Here is a 24,516-nt window from a genome sequence, read left to right as displayed (position 1 = left end):
AGCAAGAAATTTTAGAACAGAGGGTGTTTGGCCCTATTTATTACTCTAGTATACAAAAAGCACCCATTTCCCACAGCTTTCCAGGCACTGCACCAACATACAGATACCACAATTCAATTCAATTCAATTCTGTCACTAAAAAATATTAAGTGTAAACACTTCATATTTATAAGCAAGAGCAAAGAAAAGAATTAGAGTCTTTAAAAAAATTTGTCCAAACAAAATTTTATACAAAAATATACATTTTTTTTTCCAGCAGGTATGCCTCACCAAGACTTGCTAAACTAGAGAAATCATTATGCTAGAACAGAAATCTAGTGCAATGCGTCATATTGATCATGAGCGGTTTTAATTATACTTATTTCTGATTATTTTCCTCTGGTGTAATCAATTTGCAAGGAAATATAGCATACAATTAGCATGAAAAAGAATCTAGAGGCACCAAGGGGAAAAAGTCTTCTCCATTCTCCTACATTTTTCCTTTTATTTAGGCTGGAATGGGAAAAAGAAGGAATCAAGGGAATATTTGAAAAGAGAATCAAGGAAACTTAAAAATTGTAGAAATCATATCATGCTTGTTCAGCATGCATGTTTATGTGGTGTGTGTGTGTGTGTGGTGTATGTTTGCATACGTGTGTGTGCATGCATGTAGCATATGCTATCCTGGCTTAATGCTATAGTGTATTATCCATGAAAGTAAGCTCTGCTTTCCCCCTCTCCTTCAACAAAACACCTAAGCTGTCCTAGGCAGAGCTGAGTGTGAATGGATTGTATTTTATGCCAGGAACAGTGGTGAGAAGCAGACGACATCCCGTGCACCTTGTCTTTCGGGACCCTCAGATCCTGGTTCACATAGATAGAATTCAACATAATGATCTCCCTGGCTTCCTGCTCTGCAAACTTCCAGCTCCAATGCTGAGGGTACTTCATGCACACTTTCAGGTTCACCTCCCAGAGTCCTAGACAGTGGACATTTAAAGCCCTGCCATATAAACTCTGAGCCAAGTATTATTAGAACTGCTCTTTCTCTTTGTCACCATATGTAGCTTTTAATTGCTGCACTATTGATTTGTTTCTTTGGACCACAATCCTACTTGGTTTTCCAGTTGATTCCTGGATGATATTCCATCATTTCCTGAATTTAACCTCACCAGTGTTTGCTGAGAAAAGAATCCAACCACTGGCAAGACATACTCTTATGCCCAAGTCTCTGCTCTATGATATAGGGAGTCTGTGTACTTAGAGCTTTACCTGTTGTTTTTTGCCAGATATTTCCAGAATCCCTTATATTCCCCATCCCACAACCTCTCTTTCACACACACTGTATTCTATTTTACATATACTCCATATAGTATGCCTTGCTCGACTTGTCCCATTTCTGCAACTTTCTGTAGCATCTCTTCTGACTTTTGTCACTCTTGGGTCCCTGAAATTTAATCAGTCATTCTTAACATCCTATTTCCCAAGACACTCTGAACCAACTGCCCTGACTTAGCCTCCCTTTCTTACCCTGTGTCCATTGTTCCTCTGGCCTGGCCTCTTAAGTCAATGCTGAGTTCAGATTTGCATAGACTACCTTTCCAGCCCTAGCAAGAGAATCTAAACTATACCCCTTCTTAGTCTCCTGATTCTGACGCTTACTTGGCAAGTTGGCATCAGACTTTATATTCTACTAGTTTCCTCTACTTGCCCCTAGATCCTTATCTATCCATTTCTTACCTAGCTATGTTAACCCATTCCTATTCCTGTAGGCTGCCATTGGCTGTCACTTCCATGCTCTTTATCTTGATTTAAACTCAGATTGAATGAACAGTGGAAAAAAAAAAAAAAAAAGGAAGAAGAAAGCCCGTGTCCTTCCACCTGTCAGATTGTCCCTGAGTTTTTGGTTCTCATTACTACTCTTTGAATCTGGGGACCTTTCCCTCATTGTGCATTACTGAAAAGGCATTAAAGTCATTCTCATTAAGTTTTATCTTTTCCTGACAAAGTTTGTATTGCACAATGCTGCCAAATTCACAGTGCCATGGAGTATAACATGAAGTTCTTAATACTCCACCTTAAAACTTTGGTCTCAGGAGATGTTTTTCTTCACTCAAACATTTCTTTGGCTATTTACACATAATTTTTCCTTGCTGTTTATGAAGAAAAATTGATCGTGCTATATTTTAAAAACAAACTTCAACTTCTGTTCCTGATCTAATCTCTTTCATTTCATCTGTCAACCTATCTAATTAATAAGCATGTTCCTCAATACCTAATATATACAGACTTTGCAGTAAGTTTTAAAAATACAAAGATTACAGAAACATGATTGGAGCACTCGAGCACGAAATCTAGCAGCGGACAAGCATTTGTAAACAGATTACTGCAAACCCAATGTGATACATACTATAGTGGAAGGATATACTGAAGAGACTATAAACTGATCGTTGGGAGCAAAGGTTCTAGAACCTGACTGAAACCCGTACTTGTTCATATGGTTCCTTCAAAGCAATTAGAAAAAGGCTTTTCACTCGAGCAAATAAGTTACAAAAAAGTACCTCCACTGGGGGAGACCCATGAGAAAAATGAATCTCCTCCGGGCTGCTGTTGCAGCCACTCAAGAGTGTACAATTTGGGAAACAGAATACAGACTGAAGCTTGGCTTCCACTTGTGCCCCATGTACCAGGAGCCCTTTTGTAGGGTCCAACCTGAACAATTCAGCACAGTGGCCAAACATACATCAGATAGATTGAGTGGAAAATCTGTATTCTGTCACCTACAAGCTCTGTGACCTTGAAAAAGCCACATAGCTTCTTTGAAGCTCCCTGAATTGTAAAACTGTACAGTAATAGAAACTAACTCAGAGGATGAGTAGATGAATCATGTGAATACTTATTTCACTTCCTAGTGATGAATAAGCACTCAATAAAATTATTATTATACACAAAATTACTATTAATCTTATTCTAGAGATATAAAAAGAAGTCAACTCTACTACACAGAGGATGCCAGGGAAGGAGTTACAAAAATATGTGATCCTCATGCTATGCCCTTAAATATGAGTTAGAAATCTCAGAAAAAGGAGGAAATATTTACAGACAACAGCCAAAATTCTCAACAAAGACAGGAGTATTCAGGAAAGCCTGGGAGGAGAAATTGAAGAGATTTGCGATGGAATAATTGAGGAAATGGAAAGAGGCTATTTAATGAAATGCTTAGAGCCGTTACATTTGAGTTTCAAATTAATATCAAATATATATATTAATTTTAAGTTATTAATTGATATATTAATTTTGGCCTCATTCAGTAATGGAAAAATAAAAGCAAAATAAAATTTGTTGAAGATCTAGCTCTGTCCTAGGCATTATGCCATATAAGAAAAGCTGGGAGGGAGTGGAAGAACATATTGGAAAGCCAATAAATATTTTTCAATTAGTTTCATCAAATTTTGATACTGTTATTCATAGTTTTAAGAAATCCTTAAATCACATGTGTTAGATTTTTTTGGTAAAACTTAAGAACATGATAGCATTGATGGGAGATAATTATATATAGTTTCTATACTGGAGCAGGTCTATCTGTCATTTTGGAAAACCTAATTTTGTTATATAAATTATGAAATATTGTAGCTTAAATTGTTATTTCATGTTTTTTTGCCATATTTATTTTGTGCCAGATGAAGCAGAAATGTAGAAATTTGAAAAAAAGTAATACAAAATGAATTCAGCTAGCAGATGGCAAAGTCTTCTTTAAAATGGATGGCTTAATGTTAGTTATATGGCTGTAGTAATAATAAAAAATGATAATAAAAAGAGGTCATGTGAAATACAAAAAGTAAAAATAAAGATATTTGATTTTAAACAGTCCTGTTATTAGTTTCTGCTTGGCCTAAAGTTACAATACTCTGGGCTAGCAGAATTGTTTAAAAATATTCAGAAGTTGGCTAATCATCAGTTACTTTGCATTCACAGATTTAGTGTTTTTAAGTCATACACAAAAACTAAATATACAGTGTCAGTGTTAACTGGAAAAATTTAGACTGACACCTTCAAATACTCTATCCTTCCTCACCCCTACTGAATATTTAAGAAGCAAAAACAAATACAAAGATTATTTCATTCCATCCCTGGAGTTCACAATATAGTGTTTTATTAAATTACAAAAATATTGTAATCATACACAGAGAATGATATAATACTCAAATTTAACAGAAGTTAACATTATCCCATTTTTATTTCAAATACATACTTATTTCCAAGTATGTATACACATGTACATACATATGTACATATACATATATTTATATTTAAATGCCAGTACCACAGCATGTTGATTTTTCTAGCTTCCTAGTGAATTTTGAAATTAAAAAGTATGAAGCCTCAAACTTTGTGGAGTTTTTTTGAGATTGTTTTGGCTATTTGGGGCCTCTTGAATTTCCATATGAATTTCAGGATCAGTTTGTCAGCTTCTGCAAAGAAGCAAGTTGAGATTCTGTTAGGGATATGTTGAACCTGTAGATCAATTTGGAGAGTATTGCCATTTAACAATACTAAGTCTTCCGATCCATAACCATGAGATATCTTTTCATTTATTTGTCTTCCTTAATTTCTCTCAACAATGTTTTGTAGTTTTTACTGTATGAGTCTTGCATGTCCTTTGTTGAATTTATCCTCACATATTTTATTCTTTTTAGTGGTACTGTAAGTAGAATTGTTTTCTTAATTTCATTTTTGGGTCGTTCATCACTAGGATATAGAAAACCAGTTGACTTTTATACAGTGATCTTGTATCCTACAAACTCATTGAATTTGTTTATTAGTTCTAATATTTCTTAGTGGATTCTTTGGGATTTTCTTTTTTTATTATTTTTTATTTATATATTTATTATATATAAATAAATAAATATATATACATATTCTTTTTTCAATCTTTCGCCAGGCTTCAGTGCAGTGGCACAATCTCAGCTCACTTTAACCTCCGCCTCCCAGGTTCAAGCAATTCTCCTGCCTCAGACTCCCAAGTAGCTGGGACTGCAAGTGTGTGCCACCAGGCCCAGCTAATTTTTGTATTTTTAGAGGCAGAGTTTCACCATGTTGGCCAGGATGGTCTTGATCTCTTGGCCTTGTGATCTGCTCGTCTCAACCTCCCAAAGTGCTGGGATTACAGGGATTTTCTATATACAAGATCATGCCATCTGAATAAAGATAGATTTACTTTTTTCCAATCCAGATACCTTTTATTTAATTTTCTTACCTAATTGCCCTAGCTTCCGTTGCAGTTTTATAGTAAATAATGAACAATACTCTATAAATAGTTGTTTTAGCCAAAGGGCCCATAAAAAACAAAAACAAAAAACACACAAACACCTCAAGTTAAGCTAACACTTTTAGATGGTACAATCTCAGGTCAGCAAGAATGCAGAACTAAAGAAAGGAAAATAGGTAAAATGTTTGTAAGTAATTGAACTAACTACAGTTTCACCAGAAAACATAGGTGCTGAGTTGCTCAGAGTCTCCAGAGGGTCTCAAGAGTTTCACTGTGCATTGATGTTATTGGTTAGAGTGAGAGGTTGGAAGGGAACAGAATATTATCTATTAGGTTTTTTCCAATTTCTTTTCTCAGTGATCTGAGTCTGCCCTACAGGACATTGATGTCATCAAATTTCTGAGCTGTGTTACCCGGCCCATTGGGGCTACTGCATAGGAACCTATGGTTCATGTATTCATTAGAATCATAAATGGTAAGAGAATTCTTGACCTCCGAAGAGTCAAATTGAGGCAATAGAGCCCCTATATGTCCAATCTAGACCTCACCCTAGCCTTCATTCCAGGAGGTCCTGGGACAGTTAGTTGGTGGCTGTGTTAGAAGAAAAAGGTAATGATAGCAATGTCTATGCAGCTACCATAGGTACCTTTCTATGCTACCTTAAAGTTAAAAAATATAAACGTTCATATTCATCTGCAACATATTATCTCATTTACATTAATGTTTTCATATTTGTTCAATAATATATTTTTGAGATTTTTCCAAGTTGATACATATAATTCTATTGTATTCCCATTTTAATCCCATTTAGTTATCAATTCTGTTCATAGACTTTATAACTTTTCATAATTATTTGCTATAACAGTAATGCTACAGACAAGTTTATTATATACGTCTCCTTGTGATAATTTATCTCAGAAATATGTCTAGAAGTGCAATTCCTGAATCAATGGCTGTGTACATTTTCAATGTCACTAAATATTATTAATTTGTCCTACAAAGTTGTTAAGCCAATTTAGATTTTCATCAGCAGTGCCTGGGAGATATTCTTGCTCTATCTACTCGCCAACACCTAACACTTAGTATTGTTGAACTTTTAAGTTTGGGATGTGAAATAGAAGCTAAGTGCTGTTGTAATTTGTATTTCCGTGATTACTAGTGAAACTTGTCATCTTTTCATTTATGTCTCATCCTACAAAGAGTTTCAGGCTCTCTGAGTTACCTATGTCTCTCTTGTCTGTAATTTTTCTATGGGTTTGTTTGCCTTTGTAACAATTTATCATAGTTCTTAGGACTTTTGTAAGAATATCTTCCCTCAGGCTCTATGTTTTCTTTTGATTTAGTTTACTATGTTTTAGTTGTATGGAAGTTTTCATTTTAATATAGTAAAATGTGTCATTTTTGTGTTTTGCTTAAAAATTACTTTCTACTTCATGTCACAAATGCTAGCTTTCAGATTTTCTCCTGAAACAATTGAAGTTTCACTTTTTACATTTAAGAGATTTAGCCTATGGGGATTTAATTTGGGATATTAGGAAAAGAAGGACTCATTTTCTGTATAAACAGCCCATTTCTGCAGCATCTTTTATTGAGTCCAACTTCCATTGGGTTGTTCTGTCATTTCCAATCCATACCAAGCTTTCAGATGACCCTGTTTCTGTCTTTGTTTTGTTATGATTTTCTGCTTGTCTATCCTTATAACAGTATCACTGTTTAATTGTATAGCTTTACTTATTTCAAGGATTAATCTTAGGTGGCAATAGTACCTCACCCTATTACCACCACTAGCCATGCAGCAAATTATCTAGGTTTTTCCTGGTCCTTCATTTTTTCACATAGATTTTCAAATCAGTTTAGCACATTTCTCCAAAATTCTGAAGGAATTTTGTTTTTAAATGTGCTGACTTTTAGAGTAAATTGATATCTTTTTTACATTGAGGCTTCTCATTTATGACATATGTTATATCTTTTCACTTATTTAGGTATTCTGTTGAGTTATTAAAAAGTGTTAAAATTGTTTTTTATTAAGGACTTCAATCTCTGTGTAGATGCCCATTCTGTAATACCATAAAAACATTTGTTGTTATAATGAATGGGTTTCTAAAATTTACATTTTCTATTTGGATGAGCCTAGTGGATAGAAATGTTACAGATTTCCAATAACAATCTTGCATCAACTAACCTTGCTAAACTATCTTATTCATTGTAAAGTGTGTTTGTAATCTTTTCCTTTTCTATTATATCATATGCTTACAGCAGCAATTTTGTATGTCCTATTTCATTTTATATGCTTATTTCTTTTCTCTTGTTATTGTTTTATGTAATGTCTTCAGTATAGTGTTTAAGACAAGAGGTGGTTGGAACATGATACCTGCTATCTGATTTTAAGGAGATTCTTCCAGAATTTCACCCTGCATTTAATTTTGCTGTAAATGTGAATAGGAAATCTGTTACTCATTAAAAGAAATCGCCTTTTATTTCTAGGTTTAGAAGGTGGTTCTTTGAAGAAAACTAATGAAATGGTTAAAATGTTGACAAAATTATCCAAGAGAATAAAGAAAGAAAAAAATATTCACTATGAAAAACTGGGCTGAAATATAGACTAAGTAGAAAAAATTTAATATAAACATCTTTATGCCAGTGCATTTAAAATGTAGTAAAAATTGTTGTAGTAAAAGAAACATTACCAAAACTTACTCAGAGAAGTTGAAAACCCATATATATGTTCAAGAGAAAAAGCAAGGGAAAACGAAAAGGAACCTTGAATAGACTTATAATTAAAGATATTGAATTAGACTTTATAGCTTTCAGAAAACATATATTCTCTGTGTTACACAAACTACTCCACAGAAGACAGAGAGTAAAGCTTCGCAAATTCTTTTGTTAAACCATGACTTCCTGGCACCAAAAGTGGACAAAGAGAGTACAAGAAAAAATATTGATTGAGAATCTTCTTTGTGAATAATGATGTAGAAGTCTTTAATAGAATATTAGCAAATAGAATACATCAAAATTTAAATATGTTTTCTAGTAAAGGAAATTTTATTTCAGAATTACATAAAATATTTTCACTTTAAAAAATATTCTAATGGTAATCACCAAGTTAGGAAATTAAAGCTGAAGGATGTAGATATCTTGATGGTGGTAGCACAAATTGGCAAAACCATATTTGAAAATTGTTCTTATCTTGTAAAGTTAAACATTCATGTGCTCATCAACCAAAAACATCTTACTCCTAGATATATTTTCAAGTAAAAATTTTGAGTATCTTTACCAAGCGATAAGTATAAGAATGTTCCTTACACTGATTTTAAAAGCCAAAAACTGGAAACAATCAAATACTAATGACAGGAGAAGAGATAAATATATTGTCATTTATGCATACATGGAATGTTATGGTGCAGTAAAAGTAAAGTAACTTTATAAACAAACATTTAGGTGAACCTTAGTAATATAATATTGAGTTTTAGAAACAAGTTCCAGAAGATTCCTGTATGAAATTCTTTATAAATTTTATGACAAGACTAAATATTATTATTTAGGAGTACATTCATAATTATAAAATTATATTTTAAAAAGCAAGGGTACAATAAACAATTTAGGATTGAGTATCCTTGGTGGGGAGAAGTAAAGGACAGGCTAAACAGGGTTAACATAGGTATTGTCGATGTCACAGTTCTCAGGTTGGTTGGGTGTTGGTTTTGTATTAATTAATTAAAAAAGAAACCTGCATGATTATCTTAATATGAAGAGAGATATAATTTCATAGAATCTGATAGAGTTATTCATGATTCAAAATTTTCATTGCAAATAAGTAGATTAGGGAAAGTTCTTAATTTAATAAAATGTATCTGCTAAAAAGTCTATAGCAAAAAGCATTCTCAGTGTACAAATGTTTGACACATTCATTAATGCCTGGGCTTTATTAATGGATTATTATTATTATTTCCCTCTTGAAAATACAGCACATTAGTTGTTGTGACATGAAAGCTTTCCAGAAAAAAAGTGTTATTTCAGAATTATTCTTGACAGTTTACCTTTCAATCTCCCAAACAACAAGGATATTTCTGGTTCCTGAAGCACATTGTCAACATGACAATTTATGTCATTGTCTGTTACTTTTTAAAGAAAATGTTACCCTACGAAAGAGTTGGAAGCAATGCATCCCAACACAAGGCCATGTTTTTCAAAATACAGAGTATTAATCTGGCAGTATAAATATATATATGTGTGACCTCTGTTCTGAGTGTCTTAGGAAGACTTTCAGGAGTCATTTGTGTTGGGCCTATAGTGATTGTGTTTAACATAAATTTTATGTCAGAACTTATATTCTAATTCCTAAACTAATAGATATTTTAGCATTTCTTGAAATGTAACAGATGTATTCATAATTGGAAAGGCATGTCAGAATAACCTCTTTTAATACAACAAGCCAGAAGCGTGAGACGTATCTGGTGAGTTGTTTATGAGGATAGTTTTTTATTTCTGTTTTTGTTCTGATGCCTTCATGTTGATTGGTTCCACTGTAAATTAATTTTGATAGTATACTTTTAGTGTCATTCTAATAATTTTTACAAGATTCCTCTTTTGTTTAAATCAGTATTTGAACTTCATTAAAAATATCTTTGGAATTCAGGATCCTTAAGCACTTATAATATCATATATAATATCATATAAAAAAGGAATTATACATCTATTTCCTGTTGATGTCACTTCTGATATTTTTTCAAATTATGTTTAAAATGTCAGCAGCTTTGAGCCTGAAGCCTTCCATCAAATATCAAAGACAGTTATGTAAAAAATGTTCAACAGATGGAGGTGTCTTATAAAATTCTTTATTTAAATCTATAGATGAGTCCTCAGTTAAGTGATCTATAACTTGAGAAGTTTTTAAAATCTTGAATACATATGCAAAAAAAAAGTTTAATATAATGAGTTTGTTTCAAGTGATTTATTAATTCTATACCTAATTTAAGATTGTGGTTTCTGAGCTATTTTACAGTAATAGAAAATACAGTGCATGAATAGTTTTAGAGCTTAAGACTGTGATTTTTAAAATATAAGATTATTTGGTGCTGAGTGCAGAAAGAAATTAGCCCTCGTGTAATTTCTGAGACAGGCATGTATATAAGTCCCTTAAATGTAGGCCATTTCTCAAAAGAAGTAAAGTCTAAGCATCTTGTTGCTCACATGCAGTCAAGAAGAAAATATTTTATGAAAGTTACATACCTCACATTCAAGCCAGAACCTTATAACTATAGCCATATATGTGTTTTGGGCTTCATCATAGAAATACTCAGGCCACATTGTACTGTAGGACTTAATTAAAATATACTTATTAAATTATATTCAGATTTTATCAGCATTCAACATCTGATTCTATACTCTACCATTTATTAAGCTCAAAAGACCTTGGTGACTATATTAAGGAAATAGATATTAGGACCTAAAGGAAAAGATTGATGAGATTGGAGTTTTAAGAATACAACAGCTGCTCCTTATTTCTGCGGGGAACAAAGCAAATGGAAATTAGCATCAATAACAGAAGAAGAATATAGATAAGATATATATACACAATAAATTAATATAAATATGAGTAGATAAAACATGTTGATTTTATGGGTATTCAATGAGAAAGTCTATAATCATGACTTTTAATGAGGCTCTCTAAGACTACAAGTATAATTTATGGTGACTGAAATGCTGAGGAACTAGATGGCCCTGCCAGATCTGCTGGAGGCTCGTTGCCCTTGTTATACAAATATAATGCTCACAGTGTTACGGACCGTGCATTTGAATGGAAATAATTCATATCCCTTTTATTCCTACTATATGTATACTCTGATATTTGAACAAAAAAAAATTTTTTTTAATTGTCATCCTTTGGGGCAGTCCACTTTCTGTGTCAGTGGCTCTTAACCCTAGAATCCGCAGGCAATTCTGTTCCTGCTGAGTCATCTCCCTCTCCTCTCCCCTCCAATCTTTTCTGAACTTTCTGCTGACCTGGGCTGTTTTTCGACTGCTAACATTGATGGCACATTTTCCCAAAGCAATTTGAAGCATTTACCTCCTGCTTGATTTCTAAGAGGCCATTCCCCTTCCCACTTCCTTTGATAAGGTCAAAGGGGAAAAAGTTACATCTGGGTTTCTTTGGATTGTTGTTTTTGTTTTAGCCTAAAAATCAATCACCATAAAACATGCACATATCCAACTAAGACTAAAAAAATCTAGAATTCAGGCTCACATGGTCTGATGAAACAAAATGATGTAAAGGACTCTGTGGACAATTTACAAATTGTAAGAATGGTTAAGTTTTATATCAACATAAAATGCATAGCTCCTCCAGCAAGCACAAAGCACAAAAATACGTTGTGTGTTCTGTCAATTTTCCTAACTTTCAAGGGCCTCCTAATACTTAATATATGCAATGTGATTTGCTATTACAATATACTTTACTCTGTGGATGTTTTATTAAGTTGGTCCAAAAGTAATTGTGGTTTTTCCAATTACTTTTAATGGTCAAAACCGCAATTACTTTTGCACCAACCTATATTTTCAGTTCTTATGATATTTGTCACAGAATAGGATGTATGTAGTTCTACATATTGACACACAAATTTGTACATAGATGTTTTGTGTTTGGAAACACCAGTCTTTATATAGTGGTTGTGCATAATGCAACACTTTGCATAAAATTATATTCAGTAAAGTAATTGTCAAAGATATATTCAGATAGTTTTTACATGTGTAAACAATCAACTAAATTGTAGCTACTTGAAGTAACTGCAAGTCTGATCACCAGCTCACTGAGTCTTTAGCTATCCAAAAGATGCTGACACAATGCTGACCTATACAACGTTCACACTGTGCTATCAAAAAGTACTAAATAACAAACTCTTTCAGGTCCTACTTAAAAGTATGTAATTGTTTTCTAAATCACATGCAAATTATTTACTGATAATTGTCTGTGTTTTCTACTTTATTTGTGCATTGTCACTGCTGTAATTGAAGTACCTGAAAAATCTTTATTGGATATCATTATGCTCTTTGATCAAAAACTTGTATTAAATCTCCATTAACCAATTAATAATGACCCTATCAATTATAGACTAATTCAATTCACCACCACCCTGAATTTTTTATTCATGTAATAAGTCAAAATCTCCAAACTAATCAAAATCAGGCTTGAAAGGCAAATAAGGAAGATATGTTAATTCTGCTCTCCCAGGGTGATTTTATTTTTGATTAACTCAGCAGAAAGTCACTTTCAGTAATCCAGTAAGAAAAGCGTAATTCTTTTTCCTAAAACTTTCCAATGTTTTATATTTTTCTTCAAACATGCTTTATTCTCTCTGACACAGGTCTTGAAGAAATTAGATAATTAGCCTAACTTGGTGTCAATTTTAGTTACTTATAACTAAAATTATTTGAGAATTATTTTTTCAGAACAATTTCAAAATAAAATGCATACAGGATATTATAAAGATCTGCTCATTTTTAAAAAAAGACAGAAATTCAAGTTTTAAAAAATATATCATGACAATACAAAAGCATTATATTTAATCTTTATAATATCATTTTATTAACTCCAAATGTGTTTGTTAATAAGCTTTATAATTTTGGCTGTTTTTATCTTTTAAACTTACTTGAAATTTAATGAGATCGTGATGGATGGACTTTCATTCATATACATGAAGTCTTAGTGAAGCCTGGTTGAGTTTTTTCAAATACTGCTGACAACTATATTTGGAAAGTTCCCCTGGAGCTGATAAAGTATACCTGATTTTTAGTGTTCCTATATTGTGGTTATGAGTAAATCACATACATTCCACTTATGAGTCATGACTGCTGCAAGCTTTCATTCCCTTCCCATCATCCTGAAGTATGGGCACAAATTTATGTGCATTGGGATTCCTGTTGGTAACTTCCCAGTCTCTGGGCAGTGTCTCCTTGTCACTACAATGTGTGAACTGTGACATCTGAATCAGGGCAGCTGTGGCCAAGACTCAGAGCCTGGACAGCAGTCTAGAGGCTCAGTGGTCATTTTGCCACAACCAGAAACATCTTGCTGTAGTCAGTACTTGACTTCCTAACACTCCACCATTCCCATTTGCAGGCAGAATAAACCTTCAGTAATACAAATGTGACAAAGATGAATAGCATACACATTGGATGCATTAGCTCACTTAATCCTAAAATATGAAACTATTCATTCAGTAGATATTTCATGAAACATATAGGCCAGGCACATGCCAAATAACATAGACCAAGTTGTCTGCCTCTGTGATTTTACATTTTGACAAGAGAAGATTGACAATATTGTGATAATACGTAAATTATATAATAGAGAAATAAACAATGGATGTTCAGTTATCTCAGCAAAATCTCCATTGAATGAAAAATAACAGAAAGCTTTGGATTTTGAATTATTAAGAAAATAAATAACTTTTCTATATATTGAGAGGAAAACAGCAAGAGGAGGAGAGTCCTGTGCTTAAGACCAGATAAACTGTACTGCCTAAATGTCTGCTGGGCATTGGTAGAAAGTCCAAGAAGTTCTTGCAACTGCTTGATGGATGGTAAGGGACAAAGAGGAGCTTATATGACTGGCATGTGACAAACACCAGGATTCTTCTCTCTCATTTCAAGTTAGGTAAAGGAAGGGAAAACAAGATAATATAGGTCCTATTTTTTAAATGTGCAGAACAAGAAAAGAATAGGGATTTTTCTAAATGTATGAAAAAAAATTTTAAGTGGGAAATATTCTACGGATGAAAAAACAATCAAATTTCAAGAGCATATATAAAAATATTTTGGAGGCTAAGGGTGGAGGATTGCTTGAGGTCAGGAGTTCAACACCAACCTGGACAACATAACAAGGCACTTTCTACAAAAAATAAAAAGTTAACCAGGCATGGAGGTGCATGCCTGTAGCCCCTAGCTACTCAGGAGGCTGAGGCAAGAGGATGGCTTGAGCCTAGGAGTTTGAGGCTGCAATGACCTATGATCATGCACTTCACTCTAACTTGGGTGACAGAGCAAGGCCCTGTCTCTTTAAAAAAAAAAGAAAAAAGAAAGATATTTTTTCTTTATGACATAATAGAGGAGTAATAGAGAAGGTAAGATTAATGCTGAGAAAATGAGGGAGCTGCTATATTTTTCCAATTTCCCTGAAATATATTTCAAAATATAGATTAAAATATATGTTAAAATTGCATTATCAAAAATAAATCTATAATATTAAGGACAGAATGGAGAAACTCTCTGAGAATGCAGAGGAAAATAATAAATAAATGAAAAGGATGAGTGAGAAAATATTACAAAAAAACCTCAGAAATAAAAACTCAGCCTTTGGACAACTGGCCTTCTAGAATGAGACACCAAAAAGAAGCAGAAGCAATATTTTAAAATATAACTCAAGAAAACCTTTTGAACATGTCTTCTCCTAGAAAACAGTCTGCAGCTTGAATGCACCAACTTTGTTCTATCCAAAGCAATACAAGAAACCTTTATCAAGATATATACTGGTGGATGATGATGATTAATACTATTAATTTCTAGAACAAAGTGCAAACCTTGTAAGAATCACTCAGGTAGGAGGATAAAACAAAGAAGAAACAGATTATAAAACAAATAGTGTTGAAAAAAATTATGTTCTTAAATAAATATATATATACTGTGATCCTATGTCACATTATGTATACACATAAAACCAAGATGATTCAGTAAGAACAAGAAAGAATAAAAGAAAACTTGAAAGGAAAACTCAGAGAAAATTGTAGATTTAACTGATCTAATCAAGTAAATTATCTTTTTAGCCATACAAAAATATGCAATCACAAAAACAGTAATTGATACATATGAGTATAGTAAAATTGAAAACTTGTACTAAAAATAAAATTAAGTGACTTAGCAAATTAGAAAAAAAAATGCAACAAATGTAACAGAAACCACATATGATACTATATAAATAATTCTTAAAAATCAACAGGAAAATTTCTAATCCAATAGGTAATAGACAAAGAACATGAAAGAGACTATATATATATATATAATTAGTGACACTGAACAATTAAGAAAATATAAATTAAATTCCACTTAGTGACATTTATGTGGATTAAATGTAAAAATGCCACTTTTCAATTAAATTCCACTTAGTGACGTTTATGTGGATTAAATGTAAAAATGCCACTTTTCAATTGTCAAAAATATACAGAAAGTTAAGCACACATGTTCTCACTTGTGTAGAAGCTAAAAAAAGTTGATCTCACAGAAGTAAAAAGTAAAACAGATACTACAGACTGGGAAGTTAGAGGGCATGGGAAGTTAGGAAGAGATTTGATAAAGGAAATAAGATTACAGCTAGGTAGGAGAAATAATTTCTAGTTTTCTATACCACTGTCAGATGACTATAGTTGACTGTAATATATTATATGGTTTCAAATAGTTACAAGGAGGATTATGAACAAAAAGAAATAATAAATGTTTGAAATGATAGATATGCTAATTACCCTGGTCTGATCATTAGACATTGCAGTATCAAAACATCACTAGATACCTCATAAATATGTACAATTATTATGTATCAATTTTTTTAAAAATAAGATGTATTTAAATGTAAAATTTTATTTAAAAATGGGATTGGTGTGTAAAGAGTTATTTTATATAGCAGATGGAAGAGTGTAATTTTCCTGAAGATAAATGAAACGATGTGTATCACATTTCAGAGGCCAGGTTCTTAGTGTCTATAAGGAAACAGTTGCACAAGTGGGCAAATAAATACACATGAGAGTTGAGTCTGTTTTTCTTCTGATAGTAAAAGAATTGGAAACAAATTAAATGAACATCAACAAGGGATTGGTTAAATAATTTTCATATTCATTCATGCACGCACAATACGGAATGTTATATAGTCATTAGGAATTACTATTATTTATATGTTTATTTCTTTTATGTTTAAAAGGCCTTTTTTGTGTATTTTTAAAATCATTTCCTTTGATCAAGTAGCCTTAATTATTTGAATTTATGAATAGGAATGAAGAGATATGTGGCCCAGGATGAAAGGACTATGATTGTATGGGAATGTTAATTTTAATAGAAAAATTAAGGATAGAGGGAGTAAATGTTTTATAGTAATTTAATGATTGTAGTAACTCCTTAAAATGACATACTAGGTATAAATAAGTACATATATATTAAAAATAGACAATATAAAAATATTTTAATAACATAATTACTATTGAAATATTAAGAAATAAAGAGTAAACTAATTGCCTGCAAATATGGATGAAAAGTGTAACCAACGTCTGATAACCAATAATATTTTTTCAAATGCCAAGAACAACAAATTTGTCTGAAAACATATTTGAATTGGGAAGGAAAGCATTGATTATATCTCATGGTAACACGGACTTGTTTTTAAAGCTTTCTATTAATAAATTTTTCTACAGATCATATATCTTATTCATAATGAAAAAGATAATTAAAATTTAAAATGTTAAATATAAAATATTCATAATTATCATGTTACCTCCCATTCTCAGTGAAAAATGTGCAGTTGAACTACTTGCATGATTCTAAATAAATTCTTTTAAAAATTAATAGTTATAAGCTGAGAACAATCATAGGTTGTAGTTCAGATTGACATATGGCACTGTTCATGTTGTAATTGCAGGTAATTGTTAAGTACAAAATTATCTCAATTTTGTATTCAGGCCGATGATGCCTGTATATTTGGAATGTCTACAACATGCCAGGTGTCCACAAAACTCACAGCTGAATGATCACTTGAGCTTAGAACATTTGTTTATTGCACCATACATGTGTCGTACATGGTTTTACATGTGAAAAAAATACCATAACACACCAATACAACAGAAAACTTCATCCTTTGACAGATTATTTCATGGGATGAGTTTTTGGTTTTAGTTATTATATTTTTAATATATTACATGAAAAAAGCAATTGCTGTGTTAAATGTTTTAAAATGTTGTTGAAAATTAAAATTTTTTTAGTAAAGGGGAGAATGCAATAATGAGTGCTAGAATGCTTATGTTATCCGGCCTCAATCATATTTTAAGGATTCCAAACTTTAGATCAGAACTAGATCAAATCAGATACAGGAGCTGAATATTTCAGATTATTAATCACATTAACTAGTTGGCCTGCAAATATGGACTACAAGTGTAGCCAACATCTGATAACCAGCCATGTTGTCCAAATACCAAGTACCATTAATTATGTGCCTTAAATGTAACTGGGACTAACAACAATTGTTTTGTGTAATGTTAAGATAAAACATTCTGTATCGAAACCAAATGTTATTAAATACTTTGCCTATAAGTCAGTTTTCAAATACTGTGCTAGTTAACCATATTAGCTTCAAAGTCATTTCTGTTTAATGAGTTAATTTTACAAACTCTATGAAGTCATAAAATACACAATTCAGAATAAATGATATGAAGGCAGAAACAAGAGCATTTTAGATGTAGCTGAGTGGCACAATTCTGTGATGAAACTGGCCTGTGTTCACATTTCTTGCACACTTATTTATCTGTATCACTTTTCATTGTCCTCACCCCTTCAAGAATGTCTTCACGAAAATCAACTTAATTTTCCAGTCTGCCCCATCTTCTTCCAGGGAGCTGTGATCAGGGTGCTGTGCAGATGTCTGAAATGAAGTTTATCTTTAACTTCCTCAAACAAATGCTCACAGAATTCTATGCCATTTGTCTAAGTTAGACACACTCTAAAAATATTTATGCTTTGCCAAAACATTACAGGATGTTTTACAACAAAAAAGTTTATATTCCCACAGAACTCTCATGCCATACATTTTTGTTTACTGTTGAATCATTTAATCCTCTCTTCTTAAGTATCCTCCCTCTTGTTTTCATTCTTAGAGTGAAATAAGTAACTCAATAAGATTTGGAATCTATTTTCTCTTTTAAAATTACTTTAAAGCTATATCTCCATTGCATCACAATCAGTATTTAAATAGAGATGCATAATATATAAAATTTGTTGTTTTGTTTATTTTATTTATTTTGAGATGATGTCTGGCTCTGTTGCCCAGGCTGGAGTACAGTGGCACAATCTTGACTTGCTGAAATCTCCACCTCCCAGGCTCAAGCCCTCCTGCCACCTCAATCTCCCAAGTAGCTGGGACTACAGGTGCATGCCACCACACCCAGCTAGTTTTTGTAATTTTTGTAGAGGTGGGGTTTTACCATGTAGCCCAGGCTGGTCTTGAACTCCTGAGCTCAAACCATCTGCCCCTCACCCTCCCAAAGTCCTGGGATTACAAGTGTGAGCCACCATACCAAGACTGTTACATTGTTTTTAGTTAACCATTTCACTCATAAATGGGAATTTCAGGTTTTTCAAAATTTGTCTACTTTAAGTAAAGGTAAAATAACTATTTTTGTATATATCCTGAGATGGTGAGCGAAATATTTTATGATCCAGAACTTGTTTCTAGAACAAGCTAGTCACCCATTTCCCTGTTTCCATTTCCTTCTAACAAGATATTCTGAAACATATATTAAATTCTTCCCTCAGATTTCTTAATTTCATGATGTTACCAAAGTCTTCCATAGTACTTACTATAGTCTATATATTGCTATACCTACTTCTGTACACACGGTAAATATTACCTCATCTTATTCTCATAAAGTCCTTTGAGAATTGTTATCCTCATTTCTCAGATCAGGAAGTTGGGAGGTAGAGAGGCAAAGTAGCATGTCCAAGATCCTTGAGCCAATTTGGGACGCCAAACTACCCAGTTCCATTAGAGTAGGCTGACTCTTGGCATCAAATTCCTTAAGATTGGAGAGGATTTTTTGCTACTTGCCTTCTTCAGTAAAAATTGATGGATACCACAGTGACACTGTGTTTCCTTGACACTGTGTCAAGGAAAAATCCTCATAGAAAAACTAGAGAAAGGTAGCTAGAATTTTCTGCTCTGATACATAGTGACATTCATAGCCGTGAACTTGTTCTTGTCCATAGAACATACTTAAGGAAGGAGTCCCAACTCAATTCAGCAAAACGTTTGTTGAGCGCCTGTTATATGTAAGACACATTTAAGGCAGATCCAGACATGAAGTGCATGCAGTGCATGAAGCCAAATATCTATCCATGAGCCAGCTCAGTGCACTAAATAGTCTGCCCTATTTCAGCCAAATTTGGGGAGGTGAGGATCTAAAAGACCAGAAGGTATTTTGTCCAGCATATTTGCAGCTCAACTTTCACCCTAAAGATCTTCAAGAGGGCAGAGTGGTCCTAGACCAGGGGCAAGCATTGAGTCCTAAGGAATGGGCTTTTCTAGAATCATTCTGCATGCCGAACTCTGGGGTTATGTGGTCTAAGTGCCTCTCAGGGTGAGTTCTGTACATGCCCTCTGTCAGCAACCTCATGTTCAGTGTGAGTTGCCGATTATTTTTGTACTGAAGGAAGGTTTGCTTAGGTCTCATACTCTAAGTTTAATGTAGCAAATTTTGGGACAAAATCCAGCTTTAAACAGATTGCTGACTATTTAAGTGGAGAAGGTGGCTTAACTGGAACAAAAAAGAAAAACGTTTCTATATAGAAAAAAAAATGTTGCAGAAGGGGAGCAGTTAGAGTGGGAGAAAAACATACCTGTTGGAAAGTGCCAAGACACACAACTTAGGGAGAAAACATCTCCACCCAGCAGGAAACCCAGCTGACTTTAAAAAGTACTGCAGAAAAGGGGATGTTAGAAAACTCCTCAATACATCGTCTTAGCTAAGGACTTATAGAAGTTTAGGACCTGAGGGAATTCAGCCTGGAGGTGATCATATTCTTGGTGACACTGTTTGAGTTCCTGTGCGTTGACTGCCTGTGATAGGAAAACACCGACTCCGTTCTTTAAGATTTTTTTTTTCCATGTATTGAGTGCCAGCAACATTAAGAACACTTTGAAGAAGAGCAGCTTTGCCCTGCTGTCTCCGCTCAATTAGGTTTGGATTTAGGACAACAAAAGCAATCTATATTTTAAAGCCCAGACAGCTGAAGAACAGAGAGGAAATTCATGATAAAACACAGGGCTTTACTAATATTATAAATCCAGGATTGTTTTTGTTTGACTTAAGTTGCTGTCAGTTTGACGAGTGTGGTGATGCTTTAGAAATTTCTGAAGGAGTCACAGAGAGTGGAAAGAAATCACTGACAGAAAATATAAACGATCAATGAGTAATTACTCACTGCGAAAATCAATGACTGATCCGTTATGCTAAGAATCTCTATGTATGGTGGATCTTTGATTGGAATCTGTGATATTCCTGTATTCACTGTTTATTTTTGGATCACACACCATATTATGTTACATCTCTTGATATTAAATTCTTCATCTGTAAAGTGGAATTAATATCCTACCTTGGATGGTTATTGGGAGGATTAAATGAGGACACACAAGAAGACATTTGCACAATGTGAGACATTAACCATTTCCTTCCCAGGATATCATAGTTTTGCCATCCTGCATTACTGCTGGACACACAAGACATTTTAGATGATATAACACATGTTTAGAAAAGTAGCCAAAAAATTTGATTTTTGAAAATGTTTAAATAGAGCATTAAAAGTGGTCTTTCGTCCTAATTCATCATGCAACTTGAGCCTAAAAGCTTTAACACATGCTCCAAAAAGTTAACAAAAAGCTCATGTGAATTCAAAAATAGTGAATATTCACAGGCTGTGACACATTGGAAACTGTTTCACACCTTTGCTGATGGGCATCTGTGTCACTAAATATGGCCTTATTCTATGCATTCTCTCTAGCTCTCTCTTCTCATTCATGGCCTGTATCTGACCCATGACTATCTATTTGTGGCTACCTTACATCTCACAGGATAGAGAACCTGAAATAGAAACAAAGGATATAGTGGTTGAAAGCACCAAGATCACACATGGGATCATGACAGTTAAAGATGATAAGATCAAGGATGTAGCAAGGCACTTAGTCATAGGAAATAGGTGGAAGTAAGTGGCTATTGCAGGAAGAGAGAGGAAGCCGTAGATCAAGGAACATAAACATAAAAGGCAAAGATCTTACAAGAGTTGTCCACATAGAAAACAAAGTTTTCTAGATTTTTTAAAAATTAGCATTATATAAGATGTAAAAAAAATGCAGGAATGAATTAGAGAAAAAAAGGAAAATACTGAACTATTCTATATTACGTATTCTTTGATGAAAATGTTTCCTAACTTTTGCAATTACGTTTTGATGATTTTAAATCTTACTAAATTTCCATGGGTCTCATGCCCTTTAAAGTGTGTATTTTGCAGAAAAGAACACATTATGAGCATAGACTCCACAAGTCAGGAATGCATATATTTAATCCTTCTTCATTTTTGAAGAATATTTGCCTTCCTCCTCAACCATTTTAGAATTGTAGTTTTCTAAAAGGGGGTTTTCACTGGACAATGATTACTATTACTCAATTATATATTATTGAATTGATTAAAATTTATGGAAACAGGATTGACTAATGTTCCATTGTGAAAATCTAATACTATTTTTGTTCCTGATGTGGACACAGCCACAGTGCTATTTTTATTTTCATTGAAATGACCAATAAAATCAGAAAATTGAACTATAAGTAAAGTTCTGGCAGGTAGTGATTAATCTCAAGAAGGTCACCCCAACCACATGTGTTCTATCTCAGTTACAAAAAAAAAAAAAAAAAAAAAAAAACCTGCACAAATAGATGAATCCACCTAATATAAAATTAATTGCTGTACTGAAGTCACCATGATTTTACTTTAAAATGGTAAAAATGGTTATTCAAGTAGTCTTGGACTACATTAACCCAGTGGCAATATCAAAATTATAAGCCAATAATAGGCTCAGTCATTGGTTTCAAAATACAAATAGCTAGGCAGATTTTTGGTTTTAGGAGATATATAGTTTTATTCTTTTGACATCAAAAGACTTGCAAGTTTACAACTTGGTTGTCGCATTTAAAGCATGTATTTTTCTTTTTTTTTTTTTTTTAGGTGGATCTTCTTGTTCCAACCAAAGTGACTGGCATCATTACACAAGGAGCTAAAGATTTTGGTCATGTACAGTTTGTTGGCTCCTACAAACTGGCTTACAGCAATGATGGAGAACACTGGACTGTATACCAGGATGAAAAGCAAAGAAAAGATAAGGTAAGTCAGCCAAATCGGTTTATAAAGTTCAGAAGTGGAGGATCAAATTACACCCAAGTTTGATTGAATTAACTGCTTATACATCTGTACTGAAAATAGTATCCACATATACTGAAAATATATGTTAAATAAAAAGCTTTAAAGAATAGTACTGTAAAGGGGTTTGCAGTGTGGTATGTAATGGTGCAACCTAGAGGGAAAAAATTGCTTTACTGATAACATTTTTCATATTATTAATTGCCTAAGATCTGACTATCTAAGATTCACCTAATAGTTTATAAAGGTAATAGAATCTTGAATAGTTTATCATAATACACATGTAAATAGTTATTGCTAGAGTATATGCCACTGTCATTTTCATTATTAAATTCCTGATGTTAGATAAAATGTTCTTTGGAGAAAAATATTTCAAAGGTTAATGAAATTATTTTTAAACATTTATATTTTCTTAATTATTGTAACAAGTAGGAAATTTAGAAATAGAACAATTTTGATTACACAGCTCAACAACAAAAAACTCAGATGTTTTTCTGCTCCGTTTCCTTCATTGTATTTTAATTCATAGGTTTGTTTTATTTTTCTTTTAAATTTATAATCTACTTTGAATTTCATATATACACACCTCTATACACACACACTGTACAAATCAATGCCATACAATTTTTTTTTAATGTTTAGCATTTTGAGCATCTTTTCATAGTATCTATTGGTTTCAGTATCTGTGAGACCCTGGAGAATGAAAGTGCTCAAGGCCTTATCAATGACTAATTGGGATCAGATGTTTAAATATGGCCTCAGTTGGATTAGTGAAATCAAGTTAATTCGTTGCTTAGAGTCACTGTGCAAGGAATGCTAGCTTTCTGAAAACATCAACAAAAACTCTCAGATCAAGGATTTGGGGGAGAATATAACACTGCTTTATACATGTCAAATATTTGAGTTAATAATTATTTTTATGTTATGTAATCCTTTTACTTCCTTATGGTTATTGCATTATTGACAGAGGGGTTGAAAATATCTTTCTTCAAATATTCAAGGCAGAGAATTTATAAATTTCCCCGGAAACACTAGGGCTGTAATGGCTGTTTAAGTGATTCGACAGTCTACATTTAGTTCACACAAAATTTATTTTAGAAGAGATGTGTTTTTAGCTTTAGATTTGAAAAGCCACATCTAGTCACATGTTAACATCTCAGAACACACACACATTTCACATGTTAACATCTTAGAAATTGCTGTATCTTACATCACAATTTAATTGAGAGCACTTATTCTTTCGTAGATGAACATAAAATAATGGCATGATTTATAATCAATGACATCTTAAACTGAATAAATATTAGATATTTTGTAAAATTATTTTCAAACTTATTTTGTGAGCTATAGACAAGTGTTTGCCATGATTTATTGCAAATAACTATTTCACTTCCTGTCTTTTACCTTTTACAGTAGGCATTCTGATTCAGTGTATGTTTCATAAGATGAATTTTTTTTAACTTCATAAATGATACAGGCTTGAAATTAATTTTAAGACAGATGAGTATTTACTTATCCATGTGTAAGATTCAGTAAACAGCACATCTATAATAGTGAAATCTTTATATAGATTAGTTTAGGGAAGAAGCATAAAGAAAATTATGGTTAAACCATTCAACTGTTGAGATACTTTTTTGTCTCCATTTAGGTAAAAATGTGATTTCATATGTGAGTAATTTAATTTTTCTTATAGACTAGACATTTTCTTGTTAATGTGTTTTATTTCATTATCTCAATCTGAAACTTACATAAAATTTGTGTGTCGTTTGATAGAGTTACTCAGGTTTTCTGTATCTTTGCTGATTTTCTGTCTACTTGTACTGTCAGTTACTGAGAAAGGAATGTGGAAATTTTCAACTGTCATTATGGATTTGTCTCTTCTTGCCATTATATCAGTGTTTGCTTGATGTATTTTGAAGCTCTGTTGATATATACATAAATAGATTTTTAATGTCCTTTTGACCAAATCAACCCTTTTTCATTAGAGAACGAACCTCTGTACCCCTGGTACTATTTTTGGCTCTGAAATCTACTTTGTGTGATATTAATAGATATCG

The 24,516-nt window shown here is 32.8% G+C and overlaps 1 protein-coding gene across 4 annotated transcripts in view; it reads left to right on the top strand.

Annotated features, from left to right (window-relative positions):
- Positions 1 to 24,516, top strand: part of EDIL3 (EGF like repeats and discoidin domains 3) — a 450,915-nt gene that overhangs the window by 405,925 nt on the left and 20,474 nt on the right. For all 4 annotated transcript variants that reach the window (XM_063664954.1, XM_063664955.1, XM_054489176.2 and 1 more), the window contains one exon: positions 22,268 to 22,423. In XM_063664954.1, the coding sequence (XP_063521024.1) occupies positions 22,268 to 22,423 (156 nt within the window). The remainder of the gene's footprint in view (positions 1 to 22,267; positions 22,424 to 24,516) is intronic.

This window comes from Pongo pygmaeus, chromosome 4 (genome assembly GCF_028885625.2).
Source record: "Pongo pygmaeus isolate AG05252 chromosome 4, NHGRI_mPonPyg2-v2.0_pri, whole genome shotgun sequence".
Taxonomy (NCBI): domain Eukaryota; kingdom Metazoa; phylum Chordata; class Mammalia; order Primates; family Hominidae; genus Pongo; species Pongo pygmaeus.
The sequence above is the reverse complement of the archived record's forward strand: the minus strand, read 5'-3'. Positions and strand labels throughout refer to the sequence as shown.